This window comes from Bubalus kerabau, chromosome 11, assembly GCF_029407905.1.
Source record: "Bubalus kerabau isolate K-KA32 ecotype Philippines breed swamp buffalo chromosome 11, PCC_UOA_SB_1v2, whole genome shotgun sequence".
Classification (NCBI taxonomy): Eukaryota; Metazoa; Chordata; class Mammalia; order Artiodactyla; family Bovidae; genus Bubalus; species Bubalus kerabau.
Window position 1 is genome coordinate 6,986,578 of NC_073634.1, and position 26,435 is coordinate 7,013,012.

A 26,435-nucleotide genomic window follows, 5' to 3' on the forward strand; every position below is an offset into this window, starting at 1 on the left:
GGTAGCTCAGATGGTGAAGAATCTGCCTGCAATGAAGGAGACTCCAGTTTGATTCCTGGGTTAGGAAGATCCCCTGGAGAAGGGAACGGCTACCCACTCCAGTATTCTGGCCTGGAGAATTCAATGAACTGTATGATCCATGGGGTCACAAAGGGTCAGATACAACTGAGCAACTTTCACTTTGCTATTCCATAAAGAAAAGCTAAAAAAAATCTACAAGCTCTGGTTCACTGTTTTGTGTCCAATGAGAATCACAATTTTAAATAAAATGATATAAAAACACAGACACCAGATACAGCAAATGAGATATGACCTCTGACCTTCTCAGGCTCCAAGGCTCCACCTTCAGTTCAGTGTGCTGAGAACACTGGGGTCCCCACAGACCTTCCTCCAGCTGGTGAGGCAGACCCAAGGCTACCGGCCCCTTCTCCTTCACTAGGGCTCAGCTCCTAAAGTGGGGGTGCCACCCGGACAGAAGCCTGTCTTTTGTCCCCACCCCACCTCCGGAGCCCTGGCTCAGAAATTCTGCCAGGAGGAAAAGTGGCCCACAAAACAAATAGCTCCTAATTGTTCCCAAGGAAATCAGCTTCATTTGCAGCAGAGCACTGAGTTGCTGGAACTAAGAGCCCTCTGAAAGACAGCGGAGGTTGGGGTGAAAGGAATGGAGAGCATCATGGATTTCATGGAGAGGCAGCCTGTGCTGCAGGCGTCTGTGGCTACTTGGCTAAAGAGAACCAAGGAAAGGGACAGCTAGGAGGAGCCTTCCTGTGGTCAGAACAAATCTCAAACACTGAACTCAGGAAGTTTCTCCAAGGGATCCACAGTTGGATTAATTTGTAGCAGAATGTATGTTCCAGGGCATTGTGATAAACAATTAGACAGTAATTAGTATAGTGGTCACCGGAGGAGTCATCCCAGGATGACTGTGGGTGCACCCAAATCATGCACCCCCATCCCCAAGGAAGCACCAAGAGACTTAACCTTAAAGGGAGTGAGGAGGACAGATTTCACAGAAATAATCCAGCCAGTCGTTAAGCAAATAGACAAATATTAATAAACAAGCCCTGAGGTGAGGAAGTACCCAGTGTTACTAAAATACATTACCTAAAAAATGTCCAGTGTCAAAAAAAAAAATTATGATGTGCAAAAAATAGGAAAGCAGGATCCATAGACCAGAAAAAAAGCGGGCTGCAAAAACCGCCTGTGAGCACAGCTAGATACAGGATTCCAGATAAGTACTTCAAAGCAGGCATTACAATTATACTCAGAGATCTAAAAAAAAAGCCCCACTAAAGAAATAAAGGAAGGTATGACAATGTTACATCAAATAAAGAATATTAAGAAACAGCAATTTAAAGAAAGAAACAAAAGAAAATTCTGGAGTTGAAAAGGCCAATGACAGAAAGGAAAAAGTCCCTGGAAGGCTTCAGCAGATTGGAACCAGCAAAAGAAAAACCAGCAAACCTGAAGACAGATCAATAGACATTATGCTGAAGAAAGAGGACAAAAAAGAACAGAGCCTCAGAGAGACACTGAACACCATTAAACATATCATCCTAAATGGAATGGGAATACCAAAAGCAGGGGAAAGGTTGAAAAAAATTCAAAGAAATAAATGACTGAAAAAACAATAACGTACACATCTAGGTTCAGAGGGACGCTGGCCATCTGACCACAGGCATGAGATAGAGTACTACATCCCAGGAAATCACTATTCCAGGGTCTAGAAAGCCTCTTGCGTGTTGCTCTAGCCAACGATTCTTCAAATGCTCATAAACACAAAGATCTATACGTGCATAAGGTATAATTCCTGGCAAGTTAGGAATATAACCTTGGAAAAAGGCTCTAGCACCTTCTCGCTTCAGAAGCTGCTTGCCACAATCAATAATCCCTGAGTACTGTCCAGTTTTACCTACAGCCAGTCTGGTCTTTATAACCTGTTCACAGGTCTCTTGAGCGCCATCTCAGGTGCAATTTTTAAAACATTTACACCATTTCCTCGCCAAAGAGAACGAATTCCTCCTTCTTTTACCATCTGCTTAAATCCATCCAGCAATCTCATTTTCCCTCACTGTAAACTATGAATCTTTTGAGGGAAGCATATGGACACAGAAGTTGCTGCTGATGCTCCGGGAGAAGCATGGGAGGGTTGTGTGGGCCGAATCGGTGGTGGGCATGACAAACAAGCTTTCTCCATTAGGCCCGGTGGCTTGACCCGTGGCCACGTCACCTGCCACTGAGGAAGCAGCAATCCTGCACCATGACCTTCAAGCAGTCAAAAGGTGCCGCACACGTCCTTGCAACTCTGCCAGCTATCCCTCCTGCCACCAAGTGCTTCCACCAATTTCCCTGTTCAGTAATGTCATCTGGAATAGCTATGCTAGAACTGGTATGCAGGCTCAAGTATACAACCGAGAGCGCCAGGCTGCGATGGCGCAGGAGCGGCCTAGAGGAGCTACCCCACGCCCGAGGCCAGGGGCGGCGGCCGAGAGGAGCAATGCCACGTCCAAGGAGCGGCGGCTGCGCGGGTGCAGGAGGGTGGAGAGGAGCAATGCCACGTTCAGAAGCGGTGGCTGTGTGGACACAGGAGGCCTGAGAGGAGCTACTCCACGTTCCAGGTCAGGAGAGGCGACCTCGTCCAAGGTAAGGAGCAGCGGCTGTGCTTTGCTGGAGCAGCCATGAAGAGATACCCCATGTCCAAGGTAAGAGAAACCCAAGTAAGACAGTAGGTGTTGCGAGAGGGCATCAGAGGGCAGACACAGTGAAACCATAATCACAGAAAACTAGTCAATCTGATAACACGGACCACAGCCTTGTTTAACTCAATGGAACTAAGCCATGCCCGTGGGGCCACCCAAGACGGGTGGGTCATGGTGGAGAGGTCTGACAGAATGTGGTCCACTGGAGAAAGGAATGGCAAACCACTTCAGTATTCTTGCCTTGAGAACCCCATGAACAGTATGAAAAGGCAAAATGATAAGATACTGAAAGAGGAACTCCCCAGGTCGGTGGGTGCCCAATATGCTACTGGAGATCAGTGGAGAAATAACTCCAGAAAGAATGAAGGGATGGAGCCAAAGCAAAAACAATACCCAGCTGTGGATATGACTGGTGATAGAAGCAAGGTCTGATGCTGTAAAGAGCAATACTGCATAGGAACCTGGAATGTTAGATCCACGATTCAAGGCAAAATGGAAGTAGTCAAACAGGAGATGGCAAGAGTGAATGTCAACATTCTAGGAATCAGCAAACTAAAATGGACTGGAATGAGTGAATTTAACTCAGATGACCATTGTATCCACTATTGCGGGCAGGAATCCCTTAGAAGAAATGGAGTGGCCATCATGGTCAACAAAAAAGTCCGAAATGCAGTACTTGGACGCAATCTCAAAAATGACAGAATGATCTCTGTTTGTTTCCAAGGCAAACCATTCAATATCATGGTAATCCAAGACTATGCCCCAACCAGTAACGCTGAAGAAGCTGAACAGTTCTATGAGGACCTACAAGACCTTTTAGAACTAACACCCAAAAAAGATGTCCTTTTCATTATAGGGGACTGGAATGCAAAAGTAGGAAGTCAAGAAAACACCTGGAGTAACAGGCAAATTTGGCCTTGGAGTACAGAATGAAGCAGGGCAAAGGCTAATAGAGTTTTGCCAAGAGAATGCACTGGTCATAGCAAACACCCTCTTCCAACAACACAAGAGAAGACTCTACACATGAACATCACCAGATGGTCAACACCGAAATCAGATTGATTATATTCTTTGCAGCCAAAGATGGAGAAGCTCTATACAGTCAGCAAAAACAAGACCGGGAGCTGATTGTGGATCAGATCATGAACTCCTTATTGCCAAATTCAGGCTTAAATTGAAGAAAGTAGGGAAAACCACTAGACCATTCAGGTATGACCTAAATCAAATCCCTTATGATTATACAGTGGAAGTGAGAAATAGATTTGAGGGCCTAGACCTGATAGATAGAGTGCCTGATGAACTATGGACGGGGGTTCGTGACATTGTACAGGAGACAGGGATCAAGACCATCCCCATGGAAAAGAAATGCAAGAAAGCAAAATGGCTGTCTGAGGAGGCCTTACAAATAGCTGTGAAAAGAAGAGAAGAGAAAAGCAAAGGAGAAAAGAAAGATACAAGCATCTGAATGCAGAGTTCCAAAGACTAGCAAGAAGAGATAAGAAAGCCTTCCTCAGCGATCAATGCAAAGAAATAGAGGAAAACAACAGAATGGGAAAGACTAAAGATCTCTTCAAGAAAATTAGAGATACCAAGGGAACATTCCATGCAAAGATGGGCTCGATAAAGGACAGAAATGGTATGGACCTAACAGAAGCAGAAGGTATTAAGAAGAGATGGCAAGAATACACAGAAGAACTGTACAAAAAAGATCTTCATGACCCAAATAATCACGATGGTGTGATCACTCACCTAGAGCCAGACATCCTGGAATGTGAAGTCAAGTGGGCCTTAAAAAGCATCACTACGAACAAAGCTAGTGGAGGTGATGGAATTCGAGTTGAGCAATTTCAAATCCTAAAAGATGATGCTGTGAAAATGGGGCACTCAATATGCCAGCAAATGTGGAAAACTCAGCAGTGGCCACAGGACTGGAAAAGGTCAGTTTTCATTCCAATCCCAAAGAAAGGCAATGCCAAAGAATGCTCAAACTACCACACAATTGCACTCATCTCACATGCTAGTAAAGTAATGCTCAAAATTCTCCAAGCCAGGCTTCAGCAATATGTGAACCGTGAACTTCCAGATGTTCAATCTGGTTGTAGAAAAGGCAGAGGAGCCAGAGATCAAATTGCCAACATCTGCTGGATCATGGAAAAAGCAAGAGAGTTCCAGAAAAACATCTATTTCTGCTTTATTGACTATGCGGATCACAGTAAACTGTGGAAAATTCTGAAAGAGATGGGAATACCAGACCACTCACCTGCCTCTTGAGAAACCTACATGCAGGTCAGGAAGCAACAGTTAGAACTGGACATGGAACAACAGACTGGTTCCAAATAGGAAAAGGAGTACGTCAAGGCTGTATATTGTCACCCTGCTTATTTAACTTCTATGCAGAGTACATCATGAGAAACGCTGGGCTGCAAGAAGCACAAGCTGGAATCAGGACTGCCAGGAGAAATATCAATAACCTCAGATATGCAGATGACACCACCCTTATGGCAGAAAGTGAAGAGGAACTCAAAAGCCTCTTGATGAAAGTGAAAGAGGAGAGTGAAAAAGTTGGCTTAAAGCTCAACATTCAGAAAACGAAGATCATGGCATCTGGTCCCATCACTTCATGGCAAATAGATGGGGAAACAGTGGAAACAGTGTCAGACTTTATTTTTGGGGGCTCCAAAATCACTGCAGGTGGTGACTGCAGCCATGAAATTCAAAGACGCTTACTCCTTGGAAGGAAAGTTATGACCAACCTAGACAGCATATTCAAAAGCAGAGACATTACTTTGCCAAGAAAGTTCCATCTAGTCAAGGCTATGGTTTTTCCAGTAGTCATGTATGGATGTGAGAGTTGGACTGTGAAGAAAGCTGAGCACCGAAGAATTGATGCTTTTGAACTGTGGTGCTGGAGAAGACTCTGGAGATTCCCTTGGACCTCAAGGAGATCCAACCAGTCCATCCTAAAGGAGATCAGCCCTGGTGTTCTTTGGAAAGACTGATGCTGAAGCTGAAACTCCAATACTTTGGCCACCTCATGCAAAGAGTTGATTTACTGGAAAAGGCCCTGATGCTGGGAGGGATTAGGGGCAGAAGGAGAAGGAGATGACAGAGGATGAGATGGCTGGATGGCATCACCGACTTGATGGACATGAGTTTGGGTGAACTCGGGGAGTTGGTGATGGACAGGGAGGCCTGGCGTGCTGCAATTCATGGGGTCGCAAAGAGTCAGACATGACTGAGCTGAATTGCACACACCTAGGAGGCAAGACCCATAAACAGATACATCATGGTAAAAAGGATGAAAGTCAAACACAAGAGAATCTTGAAAGCAACAAGAGAAAAATGATTTATCACTTACAAGGGGGACCCCAATAAGATTAAAAGCTGACCTCTCAGCAAAAATAACAGAGGCTAGAGGCAGCGGATAACACAAAGTACTAAAAAACAAATACACACACACACACACATGCAAAAAAAAAAAAAAAAAAAAAAACCCTGTCAATGAAGATTCCCACATCCAGGAGAGCAATTTTTTTTAGAAAATGAAAATAAAATTCACACAGTACAAAATAAACAAAAATTAACAAGAATTCATTGCTAGCAGTCTTGCCTCATAAGAAATACTAAGAGAATTTCACCAGCCTGAAAACAACTGATACGAGTGATCAAATCCACACAGTCTGCAATTATATAATTGCTGATGCCCATTTTCTCCTTTCCCTCAACTGATTTATAAACTTCATAAAATGATATGCATATAATGCATTGTTAAATCTGTAATACATGGGAATGTAATAAAGTTGCTAAAAACAGCACAAAAAAAGGTAGAGGGGAAAAAAGCTGCTATGTGCTAAGGAAAAAATAACAGGTGGTATAATAATTAATCATTGTAACAATGTATTCTTGGGTTTATAACTAACAGATGTAATGTGTGTAACAACAGTGCCACAAAACAAAGGAGAAAAGGAACAGAGCTAAATAAGAGTAACTTTCTATATATTACTAGAATTAACTAGTATAAACTCGAATTTGAATCCAATAAGCTGAAATGTACACAGTGAACTCTGGAACAATCACTAAAAATACTCAAAAAATTGTGAAAAGTGTCACTAACGAAATGAAAATGCTACGTTAGAAAATATTCAATCAATGCAAAAAAAAGTAAAGTGGGAATACAGAAACAAAAAAGACATGAGACATATGAAAACTAAAGAGTAAGATGGCATCCGTAAATCAAACTACATCAGTATCATATAAATGTCGATGAGTAACAGTCCAGTCTAAAGGGAGACACTATTAGGCTGGATTTTTAAAAAAGCATGATCCAACTATATGTTATTTACAGGAGATACAACAAATGGTTATGGGGCAAGTGGATAGTCACATGCAGAAGAATGGAGTGGGTCCTTTACACCACACACAGAAATTAACTTGGAATTGATTAAAGACCTAATGTAAGAGCAAAGCATGCAGTGCATGGGGTTGCAAAGAGTCGGACACGACAAGCAACTGAACTGAAGAGCAAAACAAAACATAGGAGAATCTTCATGATCTTAGACTTGGCAGCGGATTCTTAAATATGATGCCAAAAGGACAAGCAGAAACAACAACAAAAAACAGACTGGACTTCATCAGAATTTAAAACTTCTGCACTTCACAGAACACCATCAAGAATATGAAGAGACAACTCACAGAATGATAGGAAATATTTGCAAATCACATTTCTCACAAGGAACTTGTATCTAGAAAGGACTTTTTCTTTTTTTCCCTTTTTAAATACTGAAATATAGCTGATGTACAATGTGTTAGTTCCAGATGTATGACATAGGGATCTGACAATCAAATACATTATGAAATAATCATGACAAGTCTATGACATTACCATACAAAATCAGTGCAGTATTATTGACTATTTTCCTTATGCTATGTTACATTCCTATGACTTAACTGTAAGCTTGTATCATTGTTGATCATGTTAGCTCTATGTCATATACAGCCTTTATTATACTGAGGTATGTTCCCTCTTTGCCCACTCTGTTGAGAGTTTTTATCATAAATGGATGTTGAACTTTATCAAAATGTTTTTCTGTATCTGTTGAGATGATCATATGACTTTTATCCTTAATGTTTCTAATGTAGTGTATCGTGATTGATTATGATGTATGAAATTTTTAATGTATTGTTGATTCAGTTTGCTAATAATCTGTTGAGAGTTTTTATATCTATATTCATCCAGGATATTGGCCTATAATTTTTTGTGTGTGATATTTTTGCCTGGTTTGGGTACCAGGGTAGTACTGGCCTCATAGACTGAATTTGCAAATGTTCCTTCCTCTTCAACTTTCTGGAATACTTTGAGAAGTATTTAAATGTTCTTTAAACATTTGGTAGAACTCACCTGTGGAGCTATCTGATCCTGGACATTTGTTATTCTGGAGGTTTTTTTTTTTTAATTACTGATTTAACTTCATTAAGGTAATCAGTTTGCTCAGATTTTTTATTTCTTCCTGATTCAATCTTGGAAGACTGTATGTTTCTAGGAATTTATCCATTATTTCTAGGTTGTGCATTTGCTAAGATACAAATTTTCATAGTAATCTCTTACGTTTTATATTTTTGTAGTATCATTTGTAACTTCTCTTTCATTTTTAATTTTATTTGGGCCTTCTTTTATTGTTGAGGAGTCCAGCTAAAGGTTTACTGATTTTGTTTATCTTTTCCAAGGACCAGATGTTAGTTTCTTTCATTCATATTTGCTGCTGCTTTTTTCATCTCTATTTCATTTACTCCCACTCTGATCTTTATTATTTCCTTACTTGTACTACCTTGGGGCTTTGTTATTCTTTTTCTAGTTCCTTTATGTGTAAGGTTTGATTGTTTGAGATTGTTACTATTTCCCAAGGTAAGCCTGTATTGCTGTACACTTCCCTCTTAGAGAAGTCTTCTCTGTGTCCCATAAATCTTGGAATGCTGTGTTCCCATCTTCATTTGTCTCAAAGTATATTTTTATTTCCTCTTCGATATCTTCAATGACCCACTGATTGTTTAATAGCATATTGTTTAGACTCCACATATTTTTTTTTTCCAGTAGTTGATTCCTAGTCTCATACTGCAGTGGTCAGAAAAGGTGCTTAATATGATTTAAATCGTCTTAAATTTTCTGAGACTTGCTTTGTGGCCTAGCAGGTGATCTATCCTGGAGAATACAGATTACATGCACACTTGAGAACAATGAGCATTCTGCTCATTTGGAGTTGAAAGGCCTATATATATTTAATCCATCTGACCTAATGTGCCATTTAATGCCAATGTTTCCTTATTGATTCTCTGTCTGGATGATCTATCCACATTGATTTAAGTGGGGTGTTAAAGTTCCCTACTCACTATATTGTTAATTACTCCCTTTATGTCTGTTAATAACTGCTTTATGTATTTAGATGTTCCTATGTTGGGTACCCCATGGACAGAGGAGTCTGGCAGGCTACAGTCCATAGGGTCATGAAGAGTTGGACATGACTGAAATAACATAGCACACTTTTTTTTATTCCACCCCCTCATTTTACATTTTTGATCTCATCTTTTATATATTTTTACTTTGTCCACTCCGTAATTATTGTATGTATATATTTTTATTGATAGTTATATGATTTTACTAGCTTTGTCTTTTAACCTTCATATTAGGTATACAGGTGGTTGATCCCCTACCCTTACTGTATTTTTGCCTTAGAATAGATAAAGAATTCTTCAAGTTTAAATTTTTAAATAGGCAAAGACCCTGAATAGACATTTTTTCTGAAGAAGATACACAAATGGCTAATAAGTACATAAAAAGATGCTAGATATTATTAGAAATACAAATAAAAACCACAATGATATACTACTTCACTACCGCTAGGACAAGTAGAACCCAAAAGCCAGGAAACACATATCATCAAGAATGTAAAGAAACTGTAACCCTCATATCCTGTTGGAGGAAATGCACAAGGGTCCAGCTTCTTTGGGAAAAAAGTCTGGCAGCTCCTCAAGTGATTAAATATAGAGTTTCCACATGACCCAGCAGTTCTACTTGTAGATAAAGAGAAATGAAAATACATGTCCACACAGAAACACATACATGAATGTTAGGTATCCCTAAGGACAGGAGTCTAAGATGTCAAGCTTCTGGATTGTGCCTGACCAAAATAGGAAATTCAGCAGGAGAACCACCCCCCCTCAACACACACACACACACACGAGTAAGACACACAATTATTCTTGTCCCACTCTCACACCTGCGTACAGCTTTCCCACTGTGCTTTCCACACACTTGGAATTCTGTCTCATTTTTTAATGTGAGAATCCAGTATACCCTGCAGAAACTTGTACCCTGGCCTGAACGCCAGCTTTCCTAGTGGAGTTACTGATATCTTCCCCAAATTATGCCAATCCCATGGACCAGCTCATTTATTCTTTCGAGTGGTAAATGAAGACCTAGGATAAATATGATAGGGACCACACTGGGATTACCAGCTAAGCCCTGGGACAGTCCTGGAATGCTATCTGCCAACCACAATGAATATCTTACAATTCCAAAGCACAAATACTCCACACTCTCTCAGAGCTTCATGAAAGTAAAGGCAGCTCCCTCTACCTGCCATGCCCACTCTCCCCTAATCTGCCTGGTCTCTGATCTTCTGGGCAGCAGACCAATAGCTAAGAGCATCATCTCTGGAACCAGCCTGACTGAGTCTAAACTTCACTCTTCCACTTAATGTATGACCTTGACAAGTTTCTTATACTCAGCCTTGGTTTCCTCATCTATAGAAAGTGAGTAATCATACTTCCTAGGGTTGTTATGAGGATTAAATGAGACTATGTTATTGTTTCAAAACTTATAATATGCACTCTGTTACTGCTCTATCAGATGGTATCACATTTTTGTACTTGCACCTTCCCCTACTGGTTCTTGAGATTTCCAAAGGTGAGTAGTTTCTCCTTCCTTTTCATATTTATAGCATATAACACAGAGATGGGCACGAGGTAGGTACAGGAAAGGGAGTGATGCATGCATGAAAAATAAAAACTCTGAGCCCAGCAACATCCAGCGATTACGGAAACCACGCTTTCAATATAAAAAGCAGAGCATGTGGTTTATGAGTGTACAAGAATTAAACATCTGAAATGAGGCCGGCTCTGGAAAATCCAGGCTGACTGCCAGAACCATCTAGAAAGAATCCAAATGCTCAGCAGTTAGAGTGGTTACATAAACGATGTCATTAAAGCACAGGGGATTTTACATAAGCACGACAGGAGACCTCTGTTGATACCTGAAAGAGTTCAGACAAAACACCAAGCCGAAAAACAGAGCAGAAAAATATGCACAGGAGGATTACAGCTGCTCAGAGTGCCACCCGAAACAGAGAGACTGTGTGTGTGTGGCTCGAATACCACATTCTTTCCCATTCTGGTGACAAAACCTGTATATTCTTTTTAATTAATATTGATTCTAAAGACAACCTAACACACACAAAAATAGTGCTTATTAATGGCTTTACATAAGAAATAAGATAAATGGAATGGAGACTTCAAAAGTGTTAACGCTTTAAATAAGACACAGTCAAAAGGGTCAAGTTTCTGTTACTATAACTTTCTGGGTAGATAAGTTTCCTGATAAGAAAAAATTTCATATACTCTTATGATTAAGTCTCTTATTTTCTAAGTTGACCGCTAAAGCCAGTCATACGTTCTACTCACGTCAGGGCCAACCAATAGTTTGATTAACTAAGTTCTTCCTAAGTAAGTCCTCTCCTTTTGGTATGATTAAAAAATGAAATCTAAAATGTATGTATTTGTCTGCAAAGAAGAAAGATCTTCAGTAAGTGTTTTATTCATTTTCCCCCCAAAGAATGCCTTCCAAAATTAGAGCCCAACTCAGAGAAAGAGAAAAACAATACTAAACTTGCTCAAAGCACAGAGTACATTTGCTTGCTTATATCAGCTTATTTCATGAATACATGCACATTGACACAGATATATACATATCTACACACACTGAGCGACCTCACTTTCACTTTTCACTTTCATGCACAACCCGCTCTGGTGTTCTTGCCTGGAGAATCCCAGGGACGGGGCAGCCTGGTGGGCTGCCGTCTATGGGGTCGCACAGAGTCGGACACGACTGAAGTGACTTAGCAGCAGCACACACACACCAGAGAAAAATTAATAGAGAATAAAGTTACCTTCATGCAAGTCAATAATGCCAACAATAGCACCTTTTGATAACCAAGTGATGATTACTACTCTACCCTGACTCTAACAAATCTCCATTCTTCTTGCCATTAATATTTCCTAGATTAATATGAGGAAAAGAGATATGTACAAAGAAGAGGTAGGAGACTTCCCTGGTGGTCCAGTAGTTAAGAATTCACCTGCCAATGCAGGGGACATGGGTTCAACCTCCGGTCTGGGAAGATCCCATATACTGTGGTACAGCTAAGCCTGTGCACCTACAGCCCACACTGCAACGAGCCACTGCCTGAGAAGTCCACGCACTGCATCCAGAGTAGCCCCTGCTCACCGCAACTAGAGAAAGCCCACAGGCTGCAATCCATATGGCTGCAACTAGGGCAGCCATAAACAAGTAAATTATTTACTTAAAAGTCCACAAATAATAAAAATAGGGGTAGGAATCTACTGTAAATATTTTCAAAGAAATGCACTATCCTTCAATACAGTTCCAATCTCTAAACAGATAACCTTCCTTAAAAACACAGTTCAGTAGTCTCAACAGAATTAATTTTTAAAATTTCAGACTGGAATTTCTCACCCACTTCAAAAATACTTTTGCCTAAAGAGCAACCTATCAACACATGCGGTTTAAATCATTAACTACACAGCACCAAATCATCAGGATAATCAGCGTACAAATTTCATGAAGCCGCTGTGTCCTTCTAAGTGTTTCATACAACATCCGGTACAAGGAAGCTTAATAAACATTGATGATGTTTAATAATGAAAAATAAAATGCCACAATGAAAGTCTTCATTACTCAACTTGGCTGTCATTTATAATACAAACCGCTGATGAGCATGTTTCTACACGAGCAATTACAAGAAATCAAGAAACAAAGCAAACCCCATTCAAATGAGAAATTTTGTGTCCTCCGTCCAAGAATACTGTTTCATTTCGGTGTCAGAAAGAAACTGGCAGGCCGCCAGCAGATAGCATGAAATACGCAGACTGTAGGGGCGTTCAACTCAGAGCATTTATGCACCGTTGACAAAGCAAAAAGCCAACCACACTGCATGCACGTTTTTTGGAGACGTGTTCCTTACCTTTCCCATTTTGCCATGTTGTATACCAAGATAAAGTGAGGAACGAGGTGACAAATGCTAAAACAGTGGCTACAGTTCCATTTCGGAGCCTCATCTCATTTCACCATCACACTGGTTCATATGTTTATGATGATAACCAAGTCCGTTTCTTTTTATCCTGAAGTCAAGCAAACCCAGTACTCCTGGCTCGGGGCCAACTGAAACAATCAATAGGAGAGGTTCGTTTCAGATGCTCAGCAGAACTAGTCTGGCAGCCACACCATTCACGATTACTATTCAGGACTGTCTGCGCGGTCTTCATAGGTGGATGCTTCTTTCTCCCTATTCAAGGGGAAAAGAAAAAGAAAAACTTGCTCAAGGATGCAAAATATTTGTTTCTTCCTTTATCAGTCACTGTTGCAAACAGATTCTTGGCTGGGCTACACTGTATCTGTAAAGATAACCCCCCACATCCAAACGACTCATGTGATATCCTTGAGCGATATGGTTCTTCTCCTCCGGGGAAAAAAGCTTTCAACTATACTCCCTGCTCGTTGGTTCTGTTGTGTCTGTGGAAAGAGAGTCATGGTTACTTATGTAAAGGAAGAAGTGGTGGGGCCCAGGAGAACTCTAATGATCATCCAATGGTTCCTGAGGAACATTCTTCACTCTCTACAATCCTCCTATTGCACAATAATAGTTAATGGCTCAAAATGTTTAAAGAAAACAGACAACTTACAACGGTCAAAAGCCCTGGTCCTAGATCCAGCCCCGCCATTACTTGCATGACTTCAGGCATGTCAATTATCTCGGCTTTGTGGTTTCATCCAGGAACTGAGAAAGCTAACTGTCTCAGCTCCTCCTGTTCTCATAAATAATAAAAAGGTTACAGCGATGACCACTACTGATCATCAGCATAAGATAAATGTAGTTTTTCCAACAATTAACCTACTCCTCAGGTGCAAACTGGGATTATTTTGGCATTTTGAAAACATGGCGACCCAACCAGGATGCCACCGGACCCAGGCTTAACCACTGAGCACTGCTTTAACTCAGGAAACCTGGAGATCACCTCCCATCCAGCAAACCTGTTCAGAAAACGGAATGAGGTGGTCTAGTGGTTGAGAATCTGGGTCAGGGGTTTGATCCCGGGTCTGAGAAGATCCCACGTTCCGCAAAGCCACTGAGTCAATGCTCCACAACTCCAACTACTGAAGCCTACAAACCCGGGAGCCCATACTCCCCAACAACAGAAGCCACCTCAACGAGAAGCCCACACGCTGCATCGAAAGAGAGTAGCCCCCACTGACCACAACTAGAGAAAGCCTGCTCGAAGCAACAGAAACCCAGCACAGCCAAAAATAAATAAATCTTTTAAAAAGAAAATAGAATGAAATCATGTCCCTGGAAGTACTTAAGCATAGTACTAGTACTATGTACATAGTACCTAGTACAATTCTAGGTTCTGAATAAATGTCAACTGTATTAATAAAAACAAATAAAACCAAAAACCTGCAGCCAGTCACTGGTTCAGGCCTCTCTGCAAAGAACCAATTTCATTCCCTCGGGGAATGTCAGGCCAGACAAGATATGCATTGATTCCTGGTGGCCCCAAGGGACCACGAGATGCACTTGGCAATCCACTACGCGTCACTCCAGTAGGGTGAGTTAATGCAACTCCAAAAAGGCCTGGGAAGCCCAAGAGACAATTCTCTCTGGCTAAAGCAGCCATTTGTAGGCAATTCAGAAATTATCATCTTAGCTGGTTTGTAAAACTGACCATGGCTAGAAAGCTCCACTAGTGAGAAAAGATCATCTGGATTAATAACGATGATGAGACACTGCAACTCACTAAGCATTTCCTCACGCGCTCTAAATCTTCCAAATTCCGCTTCCCCTACTGTACACACAATGAAATGAACCCAGAGAAGGAACCCTAATTTGCATGACTCTGAAGTCCAAGTTCTCATCCCCCACCCTCTGCCCCTCTGCACCTCAGTCCTGTGAAAAGAAGCTCCAGGGGCACTCCAAGCCTCAGGTTACACTGGAGAATCTTCTGGAGGTGTTATCTTTACCCAGCAGTTTAAAGTGTGAATTAACAAAAAAAAAAAATTAGACTCTACAACAAATACGGATCTATTATGGAATAAACTGCAAAATTCACAGGCAACTTCAAAGTTTCAACTTAAAACCTGAATGAATTTCTCACTTCCTGTACCCTGGGCTGGGCCCTCCTCTCCCCTACTCACACCCAAGCAGCCTGTGAACCCTCCTTGACCAGCAGCTCTGTAGTATTGATATAATATTCTAGAGGCACTGAACTTTTCTACTTCCTCCCTTCCCCTTACTCTCTGCAATCAAGAATTTCCAAAGATACTCTAGCGTTCAAATTATGATTATTTTCTAAAACCAAAGTTATTCCTCTAACATATCCATGTCAACAGTCTTCATGTGAAATCCCAGAATTTCAACTCAATTCCATAAGTACCTAATATACTGTCTTATTAACATATCAACAGGCACTCAAAGGACTTCCCTGGCGGTCCATTGGCTGACTCTGTGCTCCCAATGCAGGGGGCCAGGGTTTGATCCCAGGTCCGGGAACAAGATCCCACATGCTGTAACTAAGACTCAACACAGCCAGATAATTTTTTTTTTAAAGCACTCAATGATTCTGATTATAAAAAAATGAAGGGTTAACTCAGTGAATTATGTAACTTGGAATTTTAATTTTTTCATGGCATTATATGTAGATGCATATAATTTTCTGTTGCTATATCCCCACCAGAGCCCTTTACTTCAAAAAAGATACTGTCCTGATAAGAGATCCAGAAGTATACAGATTATTAGAATAAACATTCAATCAGTAATCACAGGGAAGGTGAAGTGAAGAAGTAGAAAATGAAAGATTTTTGAAACAGTTTTATTTAATACTTATTTGTATGAAAGTCAGTATAAAGGGGTAGAGAGACAAGTAAAAGTGAATGAACTCTATAATGAAAGTAGATTATAGATACACAGTATTGGTAACATGAAAAACATAAGGAATATTAAATATTGGATCCAGGAAGTTATTCATATCTGGTTTGAAGAAAATGCAAATAATGAACTCTACCAACAAACAGGACCTGAAATTCAGCAAGAGAAATACGAGGGCATTTTACTCAGAATATTGTCATACATTTTTAATCAGGGTTTCCACACTAATGAAGTTTAGTTGCACCATAAAAGAGCAAAACCAGTGATCCCTATGCTCTCAAACCAGGAGAGGTAGTTCAGACAGCCAAGAGCCCTCTGGGTTGACTGACTACCTAAGGCAGGAGAAGTGATCCATATTTGTTGTCAGCGTCCACACTCAACAAAAATTTCAATCTAACAGCTTGACGCTCTCTGAGACTATCACTTAACACATCGGAATCCTTAACAACAAAAAGGCAGTGGCTACAGTTATTGGTCATCTCCTCCATCCTGACAAAGATGTTTCCAACTTTCAACTCCAGATCTCAGGCTGGAGAAAAACCTGTTTTATTAACAGTCTTTTAAGGGCTGCAGTCCTATGTTATTATTAGATACATAACCTTTGATTTTAAAGTGTTCTCCGAAATAGTATGTTCCATTGCTAAAAATGCTTGACATATGATTTCACTGCCATTCCAGACAGAACAGGGGTGCCTGAAGGAAAGGCACCCTCATAAATACCATGATGTAAGCCCTGTAACTTTATTCAGCGCGGTTTTATTAAAATTCATTGGTTTTATATTTATAATAGGATTTCTATTTTTCCTTAATACAGCTTACATAACTTCATCGTCCTGTGCGTTTTCAGATTTACACGGTGCGGGCTAAAGAAACCTTTGTTAGGATAACCTGTTAATGACAGTGGTGTTTTTTAACATTCAGAAAAAGAAAGATAAACCATTAAACGCATATTATTCACTTCTAAATTTAGCTTCTAAATTCAAACGAACGACGTTGCCATCTTCTTTGGCCAGAAGTCGTCCGACAGCAAAAGCACAACAGCAAAATATATGGAGAGGGCTGAAAACAGACACTGCGCCTGCTTCTATTTCGCAATCCGGATTGTAAGCAATGAGCGGGCTCCAGAGAAACACTCGCTGCGAGAAATAAAAAGCGGGCGCGCGAGTGGTCTGACTGCCAGCTCATAAAGCACGCCTTCCCGCTGTCACCCGGTGGTACCCTCAGTGGAATCACCTGGCCCCGACCCGGGGATCCCACTCGCAGCTTCCTCGATAGCGGGGAACTGAGGCCTGGGTATGGGGGTGCGCTTACACATAGGACCCGCAGGTCTTGACTTTGTAGGAAAATTCGCCAGAACGGTGCACGCCTCGGGAGCAACCCCGGCCCGCCTCACGCCCGCCCCACCTGCCCCGCGGCCCCGGGACGCCGCCGACTCCGGGACGGGCGTGAGCCCTGGGGCAGTCCCGCGAGCAACTCTGCCTCACCCCCCAAACCCCCACTTTCCTTCACTTTGCCCCAAAGTCGGCGACACCGCCGCGCCACGGAGCGCCGAGAGCGCACCAGGCGCCGGGTGGGCCACCGAAAGAGCGCGCGGCAACGAGGGGCTGCGGCGGCGGAGCGGGGCTGACGGCGCGCCCAGGGCGGCCCAGCCCGCGACCGCCCCCGAGGCCCAGCCCGCCCGCGCCCCGAGACGGCCCCGCAGCAGCCGGAGGCGCACGAGCTCCGGGCCCGGCCGCGGCGCCCGCGGCTCCGTTACCAGCAGGTGGATCTCCCGCGACCCGGCGCCGCCCCTCCATCCCGCGCCCTCCGCGCAGCCGCCCTGCGCCCCTGCTCGAAGCTGCCCGCACGCCGCCGCCGCGAACCCCTCACCCGCCGCCGGCGCTGCCAGTCCTGCCGCGGCCGCCGACGAGCCGCCACCGAGCAGCCGCCGGGCGCCCCCGCCTCCCCGCGCGGCTCCGCCCCGCCGCCGGAGCGCCGCGGCCCCCGCGCCCGGCCCCGCCCGGGACCCCGCCAGCCATTGGCCGCCTGTGCCGTCCCCCGGGCGCCCCCGCGCGGCCCAGCCGCCGGCCGGAGGCCCGCCCGGTTGTCATTTAGGGGCGCCGCCTTGCAGCCTGTACCGTTCTCGTGAGATCTCCCCGCTTCACTCACTGTCACCGCCGGGTCTGGAGCGGCGTCTCCGACCCGGGCTCTAAGCGCTCGGCGGCGCCGGGCCGCCACATCTGGCTTTAATCCTCTCGGGCGTGTGCGCGGAGGCAGCTCAGGCTCCCAACAAAAGGCCCCGGGGAGCCCCCGGCCTCCGCCTGGCGCGCGACCCGACCACCCGGGCTGCCGCGGCCTCAGCGCCTTCCCCCAACTGCGGTCCGCAACCCGCCGCACCCCCCTGGGCAGCATTCCCGGTGACCGGTCCCGGGTCAGCTCCCTCCCTAATCCAGCAAGAGCTTCCGAGGGTCCAGGAGCCTCATCTCCACTAATGGGCATTATTATCCTCAGTTTACCTACCAAGAGTCCAGGACTAGCTTTAGCAAGAAGATAAATAAACTAGGGTTTAAATGCAGATCATTTGAATGCTAAAGCTTCTGATTTTTCCACTACACCACCCTCTCCTGTCCCTTTCTCGCGAGCTCCATGTCCTAATCTATCGCCATTTCTGTAAAGTTGGAGGTTAACTTGAGAACCAAATAGATAATCATCTATTGAGAGATCTGAGTGGTCTGCCTGTTTTTCTTAGTATCCTTTGGTACTAGGACTTGGGTTAGTAACTGGCTTGAGGCCCAGATTTCCTATAGTCTACTGCTGCTGCTGCTAAGTCGCTTCAGTCCTGTCCGACTCTGTGCGACCCCATAGACGGCAGCCCACCAGACTCCCCCGTCCCTGGGATTCTCCAGGCAAGAACACTGGAGTGGGTTGCCATTTCCTTCTCCAATGCATGAAAGTGAAAAGTGAAAGTGAAGTCGCTCAGTCGTGTCTGACTCTAGCGACCTCATGGACTGCAGCCTACCAGGCTTCTCCGTCCATGGGATTTGCTAGGCAAGAGTACTAGAGTGGGTTGCCATTGCCTTCTCCTCCTATAGTCTAAGATAAAGACAATTCCTAGTAGCAAGCTGGCAAAAATTTCATGACCAGATGTAAGTAATAAAGGCTGAAACCTACTCCAATACAACCTTTGATACATTGATATATCTTGGCTGACATATGTCTTGGGAATGGAAAGCCCAAAGCGTTCCATTTGGTGTACAATGCTCAATGACAGGCAATTTCCATGCAGAAGAGAGCACCAGCATTTAACAAAGCCATGTCCACAAGACTGGCCAAAAGCTTAAATTGCCCAGGGAGCTCCCCATTCTATGGGAAGGAAACTGGAGGCCAACAGTACAAATAATAATACAATACAGGACTTCCCTGGTGATCCAATGGTTAAGAATCCACCTGCCAATGCAAGGGACACAGGTTCCATCCCTGATCTGGGAACTAAGATCCCACATGCCGCAGGGCAACTAAGCCCCTGCACCAAAACTACTGAGCCCCAGTGCCGCAGCTACTGAAGCCCACTTGTCTAGAGCCCTGTGCCTGTAACAAGAGAAGACACTGCAATAAGAAGCCCCAGCACCGCAACTAGAGAAAGCCCGTGGTCAGCAACGAAGACCCAGCATAGGCATAAATAAATAAATAACACAATACAAACTGATACAAACAGTGATGTAGGCACTAGTAAGTGATCCAACCAGAATTCAAACCCAGATCTGTTTGACTGGGTTTGAGTCCCTGCAGCATTCCTGTACCCCTCTGCTTATATCTTCAGCAGCTGACAAAATCTTGTTGAGTAGATGACTATTAAAAAGATACATTTCACTCCACTTTCTCCAGTTTTTTTTCTCTCTCAGGAAGGAAATGAAAGCATTCAGAAACATTCTAGAAGCAGAGGCATATGTCAGAGAGAAAGGACAGCTGCAAAGGGCAAGCTTCAACGATGGACTCAATGGGCTTATCCAGGAAGACAGCAGAATTCCCCCTAGATGAAGGTTAGTGGAGAACTGACATCAAAAGACAAAAAGCAGGACAAACAGAACTGCCTTCCTTTGGGGCCCTTCTTGATAGCTTATTGCTACTCCATCTGGGAGCAGAAGAATGGGTTTCAGGAGAAATCTGGTGTTACAGTTAAACTTGTCGTAAACCAATCACTTTTAGCTCCACAAAGTCTGGATTTCAGTTTGTTGTCCTAAGAAATGAGAACATCACAGGATATATGCCAAGGTATGGGTTAGAATGGATTTGTCATTCACCTTCACTTTGCAGAGTACATGATCCTGGATTTTCCAATCACTTCTGTCCCGAGTGGTTCAGATGGTAAAGAACCCAGCTGCAATGTGGGAGATCGGGGTTCAGTCCCTGGGTTGGGAAGATCCCCTGGAGAAAAGAAAGGCAATCTACTTCAGTATTCTTGCCTGGGGAAATCCCATGGCCAGAGGAGCCTGGCGGGCTACCGTGTATGGGGCCACAAAGAGTCAGACACGACTGAGCAAAAAACACTTTCACACAAACTCCACTGAGTCTCATCTAGTTCTTTTCTTCATCTTTTCTGCAAGATTCTTTTTTTTTAAGATTTTTTTATGTGGACCATTTTTAAAGTCTTTACCGAATTTGGTACAATATTGTTCCCATTGTACGTTTTGGTTTTTTGGCCCCGAGGCATGTGGGACCTTAGTTCCCCGGCCAGCAATCAAACCAGATCACCCTGCTTTGGAGGTCAGAGTCTTATCCCCTGGACCACCAGCGAAGTCCCTGTGATACTTCACTAGTTCCATTATTCTGCAGCTTCTCTTTTTGCCTTCTCCTGGCCTTTAAGTCCACACAATCAGTGGAAGCTGGGGAGGTATCTAGGCTAAAGTTCTGCCTGTAACTTCACCATTCTACACTCTGTCTCCAACAAAACTGTGATGTGGTGGCTGTTCTGAGTTCCTCAGAGGCGTGGAGGCAGCTGGTGCCTACCCATAGGTGCTTCCAGACTAGTGAGAGAGGTGCGGAAGGAATTAGACCATAAGCAGTGCCAGAAGCTCTGGTTACTGGGACAGAAGACAGACCGGGGCCCTCTATCAGATTCTCAGGGCGGGGAAGGCTTCCTGGAGGTGATACCAAAAGCAGAGTACACGCAGGAAGCTAATCTTTCATCACTTTGATGGTGAGTAGTTTTTGGTGGGGCAGTGCCTGTAGCAATCCGCTTCTAAGAAATCAAACACAGGATCTTTAGTTCTTTTCTGCTCCAGTCCCCTCCATGCATGAACAATAAAACTTGCAGCATTTTATGAGTGTTGATGAATGTTGTGATTCTGGTTTTTTGGCTACTGGCTCAAATGGGATCTTTTTCTTTTCTTTTCGCAATTGTAAAACCTTCATGAGAATCACATTGGAGGGCCTTCCTGGTTTTGTTTTGACGTTTTTGTAAATGGCTCATGCAGAGGTGTAAAGACTCTGATAGTCTTTACTTTTATAAAGACCCTGATACTGGGAAACATTGAAGGCAGGAGAAGAAGGGGGCGACAGAGGATAAGATGGTTGGATGGCATCACTGACTCAATGGACAAGTTTGAGCAAGCTCCGGGAGATAGTGAAGAAGAGGGAAGCCTGGTGTGCTGCAGTCCACGGGGTCACAAAGCATCAAACATGACTGAGCGACTGAACAACAGTACAGGTAGCAGGAGCCCTCCCATTTTTCTTCATAAATTGTGTGTTTTATCCCTTTAGTCTAGAAGCTGTAGGGGAACTAGGACCCGGCTGGGCAGTAAGAGTTTATTAACTCTTTCTTAGCCACAGAGTGTTTCAGACAGAGTGTACGCAGTATTTCTGTTGTGTAATCAACAGGGCACATAAGGTCCAATAAATTAATGGGAGAATTCAAACTGAACTAACCACCATATTTAATATTCAACTCTAGGTGGTCATTAAGGTTTATCCAGATGAAAGAGAGCAGAGAGATAGATTTAGAAATTTTTTTTCATTTCTACATGTTCTCCCCACACCTTTGCTCATCTCTTTGTGAGAGAACCCCTGAATGATCCCTTTCCTGTTTGTCCACATTCACCCCCTCAGGGTAGATGTACCTATAAGGTTATTCAACAAAAGCCAGGCTGTATGGCTATAGGATTGTGGAATTATAAGCCTGTGCCATACTGAACGGGCTTCCCAGGTAGCCCTAGTGGTAAAGAACCCACCTGCCAATGTAAGAGACTTAAGAGATGTGGGTTCAATCCCTGGGTAAGGAAGGTCCCCTGGAAGAGGGCATGGCAACTCACTCCAGTCTTCTTGCCTGGAGAATCCCATGGACAGAGGAGCCTGGAAGGCTACAGTCCATAAGGTCGCAGAGAGTCAGACACAACTGAAACGACTTAACACGCACGCAAGCCGTACTGAAGTGTTGTGGCCAGTGGTGTTCACATATGTGTACAGGGCACAGCAAAACAGTTTTTTCAAGAAAATCCCCAAACAAAAGGGAATCCAACCATCTTACTGGGAACTGGTACCCTCAGCATGCCATGTGACAGGAAGTTTAGAAGGCTTAGTGAGATCTCTCTTTCCTTCTAAGTGACTTGGCCACACTATTAAAACTGACTCACTGGTTTCATTATATTTGATGTATATTCCAAAGGTCGGATGGAAAATAATTGTGTGCCAGAGGATTGCAGAGCCTTGGGGATTTTTTTCTTTTCTCACTCTTCCTCTGTGAATTTGGTACTTGGAAAAGATCCTGGATCAACAGCCCTGCATCTGAAATCCATTCATACATGAAACCAATTTGAGCAGCTCAACTGTGCTACTCCATCAATACCTTTCAAACGGGATAAAAACCTTTACTTGAATTATACACTCAGGACCATGACTGTCCAATATTAGGCCATTTGGAGTTCTGGATAACAGGACAACATAATCTATGTCATCTTTTTCATAGATCTAGTGCCTGATTTCCTAAAGGAAATCAACTCTGAATATTTACTGGAAGGACTGTTGCTGAAGCTGAAGCACCAATACTTTGGTCACCTGATGTGAACAGCCGACTCATTGGAAAAGACCCTGATACTAGGAAAGACTGAAGGCAGAAGGAGAAGAAGGCAGCAGAGGATGAGATGGTTGGATGGGATCACCGATTCAATGGAAATGAACTTGGGCAAACTGGGAGATGGTGAGGGACGGGGAGGCCTGGCATGCCGCAGTCCATGGGGTCACAAAGAGTCGGACACAACTTGGTGACTGAACAAAAACAACAGCAGCGGTAGCAACTGAACACAACTCTGCAAAGTGTCATCAGCCATGGACCAGACAGGAAAGAAAGAACAAGAAAGGAAGAAAGGAAGGAAAAAGGGAAGGCAGGAAGTATTTTAGTTTTTTGGGGGGGGGGGATGGAGGGAATATTACACAGGAAATTGCTTGTAAAGGTGTTGGAAGGGTTGAATGAAGAAAGAAGGGTCACAAAGAGTGGACAGAATGCAGGACTGATACCCAAGGATCAGAGGCAGCTAGTGCCCCTGGGTGGACACTTGGAGCTTGCGTCTGCTGATGCATTATTGGACAACTGTTGCTCTTGGTCTGGAGCCCTGAAAGATGCTGTCTTAGCCTAGGTGCTGGACACAGGAATCACTCCACAACCCACTGTTCTGCAGCTATTGGCAACAACTTTCAACAGCTGCCACAGTGTTGCAGGCAGAAGCAGGAAGCTTCTCTCCTTCCTCTGCCTTCTAACCTCCAGCCACTGCCTTCTATGGGCAGCTATTATACTAACAGCCCATTCCAGGAAGCCCAGCAACTGTAGCCTGCCCACTGGCAGCCCCAGCATCACACAGCAGAGGATAGAACGGCAGCAACACGGGAGGCTCAAGACAACGGGTAAACAAGCAAATGGGTTTTCAGGATAAAACACCGCCTTAGGCATTCTTTAAAGCGAAACCAGAGCTTGTCCTGGAAACAAGAGGGAATGGAGCCTGTCAGGTTTTTCCGCCCCAGTGGGACTCTTAGGAACTCTAGAAAACACCTTCCACGTTCACAACAGTCTTCTGAGAGACCTGTCCACATGTCTCGTGGCAGCCATCTTGATATTGTCACTCGGAACGGGAGACTTTCCTATCAATCGGGGATGCTGTATAGAGCCCTTCTGTGATTAGGGGTTTAAAAGACACAGACTTGTAAAATGTGGTCTCGACCCTCTAGGAATTCACAGTCTGGTTGAAGGAACATACACAACTCTCCTCATCTCATGCCTGCTTGCCACAAGATCCACGTTCTAGCCTCTGTCCTGCAAGCCCAGTGTCGCCATCCTGGACCATTCTCTGCCTGCACCGTATCCTGGTTTTTTCTAGCAACTCACTCCACAGCCCTACCACACCGCCCTCTACGGCTAACATTCTTTTTTTTGTAATATACTCATTTTTAATTGGAGGATAATTGCTTTACAGTGTTGTGTTGGTTTCTGCCATCCATCAACATGAATCGGCCGTAGGTGGACACATGTTCCCTTCCTCTTGAAACCCCTCCTATCCCTCTACGTTGTCGCAGATACGGCTGACATTCTTCAAATTTCAGCTTGAGGCCAACTCTGCAGGAGGATTTCCTTTCTGCCAAGACTGGGAGAGGGACCCACTGTACTCTGTTCCTGCTCCTCCCGGTGGGTTTATCACACTGGAGTATCACCCTGAGTTACCAGGCTGGTGTTAGTTAGAGGATGGGCACGCTTCAGTGCTTCTCAGCCTTTGAAGTGTTTGGTTCAGATCTGGGCAGCTGGAACCTTCCAGTTACAAGCAGCCTGAGAGTCATGGCAAATATCATTATCTCTGTGTTCTATTTAGTGAAAGAAAAACAAAAAAACAAAAAAAAGCTGGACGGCACCAGATATAATCATCTGCTGACTTATCTGCCTCGTTCATTCAGCTGCTACACCGCTCGAGGTTGGGGACCATCTGATTCATCACTGTGTGGCAGGCACATGGGAGCCACTGGCAGCGTTCTCTGACAGAATGAAGGAGGACTTTGTGGGAGACGACGTGCTTGCTCTGAGCCTTGGAGAAAGGGTGTGGGATTTGCGCAGATGTAGGGGAAAAGGAGATCAAACCAGCCAATCTTAAAGGGAATCAACCCTGACTACTCATTGGAAGGATTAATGCTGAAGCGCCAATATTGATGAGAAGAGCCAACTCATGGGAATAGACCCTGATGCTGGGAAAGATTGAGAACAGGAGGAGAAGGGGGGCAGAGGGTGAGATGATTGGATGGCATCACCAACTCAATGGACATGAACCTGGGCAAACTCCGGGAGATGGGGAGGGATAGGGAAGCCTGGCATGCTGCAGTCCAAAAGAGCTGGACAAGATGACTGAACAACACCACCAACAAGGGGGGAAAGGAAATAAGCATTCAATGAGAAAGAGGAGGACACACACACAGAGGGCGACGTGCCAGTCTGCACGGCACCTGGGCAGGGGGAGTGAGCAGAGATATGGGAAACAAGGCTAGGAGATGAAGACTGTATAGAACCTCAGGCTTTGGTGACAGGAAGACACTGAAGATTGCAGAATATAAAGGCAACGTTGTAACAGGAATCCTCAAGGCCAATCCTATGTCATTGGCCCCAGCTACAAAGTTGCTGTGGTATTTTTACCTGAGTGAGAAAACAATGTGTCTTATGATCATCCAACAAATATTTGCTGGGCTGCTACTGTCTGCCCTGTCTACATACTTTCCCTAGAGGCTCCCAGTAAATATTTGCTCACTGCTTTGTTTTTGCTTCCTATTTTAAGTTTCACACTGGCCTAGAATCAAAATCACAAGGCTTGGGACTTCCCTGGGGGTCCAGTGGTTAAGAATCTGCCTGCCAATGCAGGGGACATGGGTTCCATCCCTGGTCCAGGAACTAAAATTCCCACATGCCATGGAGCAACTAAACCCATGCGCCACGACTACTGAGGCCTGCGCGCTACAGCCTGGGCTCCGCAACGAGAGACGCCACTGCAACGAGAAGCCTGCGCGCTGGAGAGTAGCCCCTGCCCGCCCCAACTAGAGCAAAGGCCACATGCAGCAGTGAAGACCCAGCACAGCCATAAACACGTAAATAAACATTTTAAATTATTTTTAAAATCACAAAGCTTCAGATAAGATAGAGAGTAGAGAAACAGATCAATCAATGGACAAGCTAAATTTAGTGTCTCAGATGCAACTGAAAATGTCTCATCACTTCAGAAATGTAAGAGAGTGAGAGCTTAGGTGTCTCTTCAGGGAAAAGCACCTTCCAGAATTCTGAACACTCCATTCAATAGCCTTGTTCAAGTTGGTCTCTATAGAAGGCATTCGGGAAAGTAGAAATGGCGTAAGAAATCAGGAGTGTCCTTGGAATAGAAAATCCTGGTGCACGGAAATGTCAATAAAACATTCCAAGACAACCTCCACAGAGTGTTTCACAAAATTAATTTTGTCAGAACTCTCTAAAACG

General features: G+C 44.1%; 1 protein-coding gene across 4 annotated transcripts in view; it reads right to left on the reverse strand.

Annotated features, from left to right (window-relative positions):
• Positions 1-26,435, reverse strand: part of MGAT4A (alpha-1,3-mannosyl-glycoprotein 4-beta-N-acetylglucosaminyltransferase A) — a 172,017-nt gene that overhangs the window by 106,075 nt on the left and 39,507 nt on the right. Inside the window, exons 2-3 of one of the 4 annotated variants that reach the window (XM_055539416.1) lie at positions 20,251-20,374; positions 13,013-13,333 (exon numbers count right to left, since the gene is read on the reverse strand). In XM_055539416.1, coding sequence (XP_055395391.1) covers positions 13,013-13,106 — 94 coding nt within the window. In that variant the 5' untranslated portion in view covers positions 13,107-13,333; positions 20,251-20,374. Of the gene's footprint in view, positions 1-13,012; positions 13,334-17,839; positions 17,954-18,087; positions 18,205-20,250; positions 20,375-26,435 lie in introns of those variants that run through there. The other 3 variants (XM_055539419.1, XM_055539417.1, XM_055539418.1) reach the window with 3 other exon arrangements.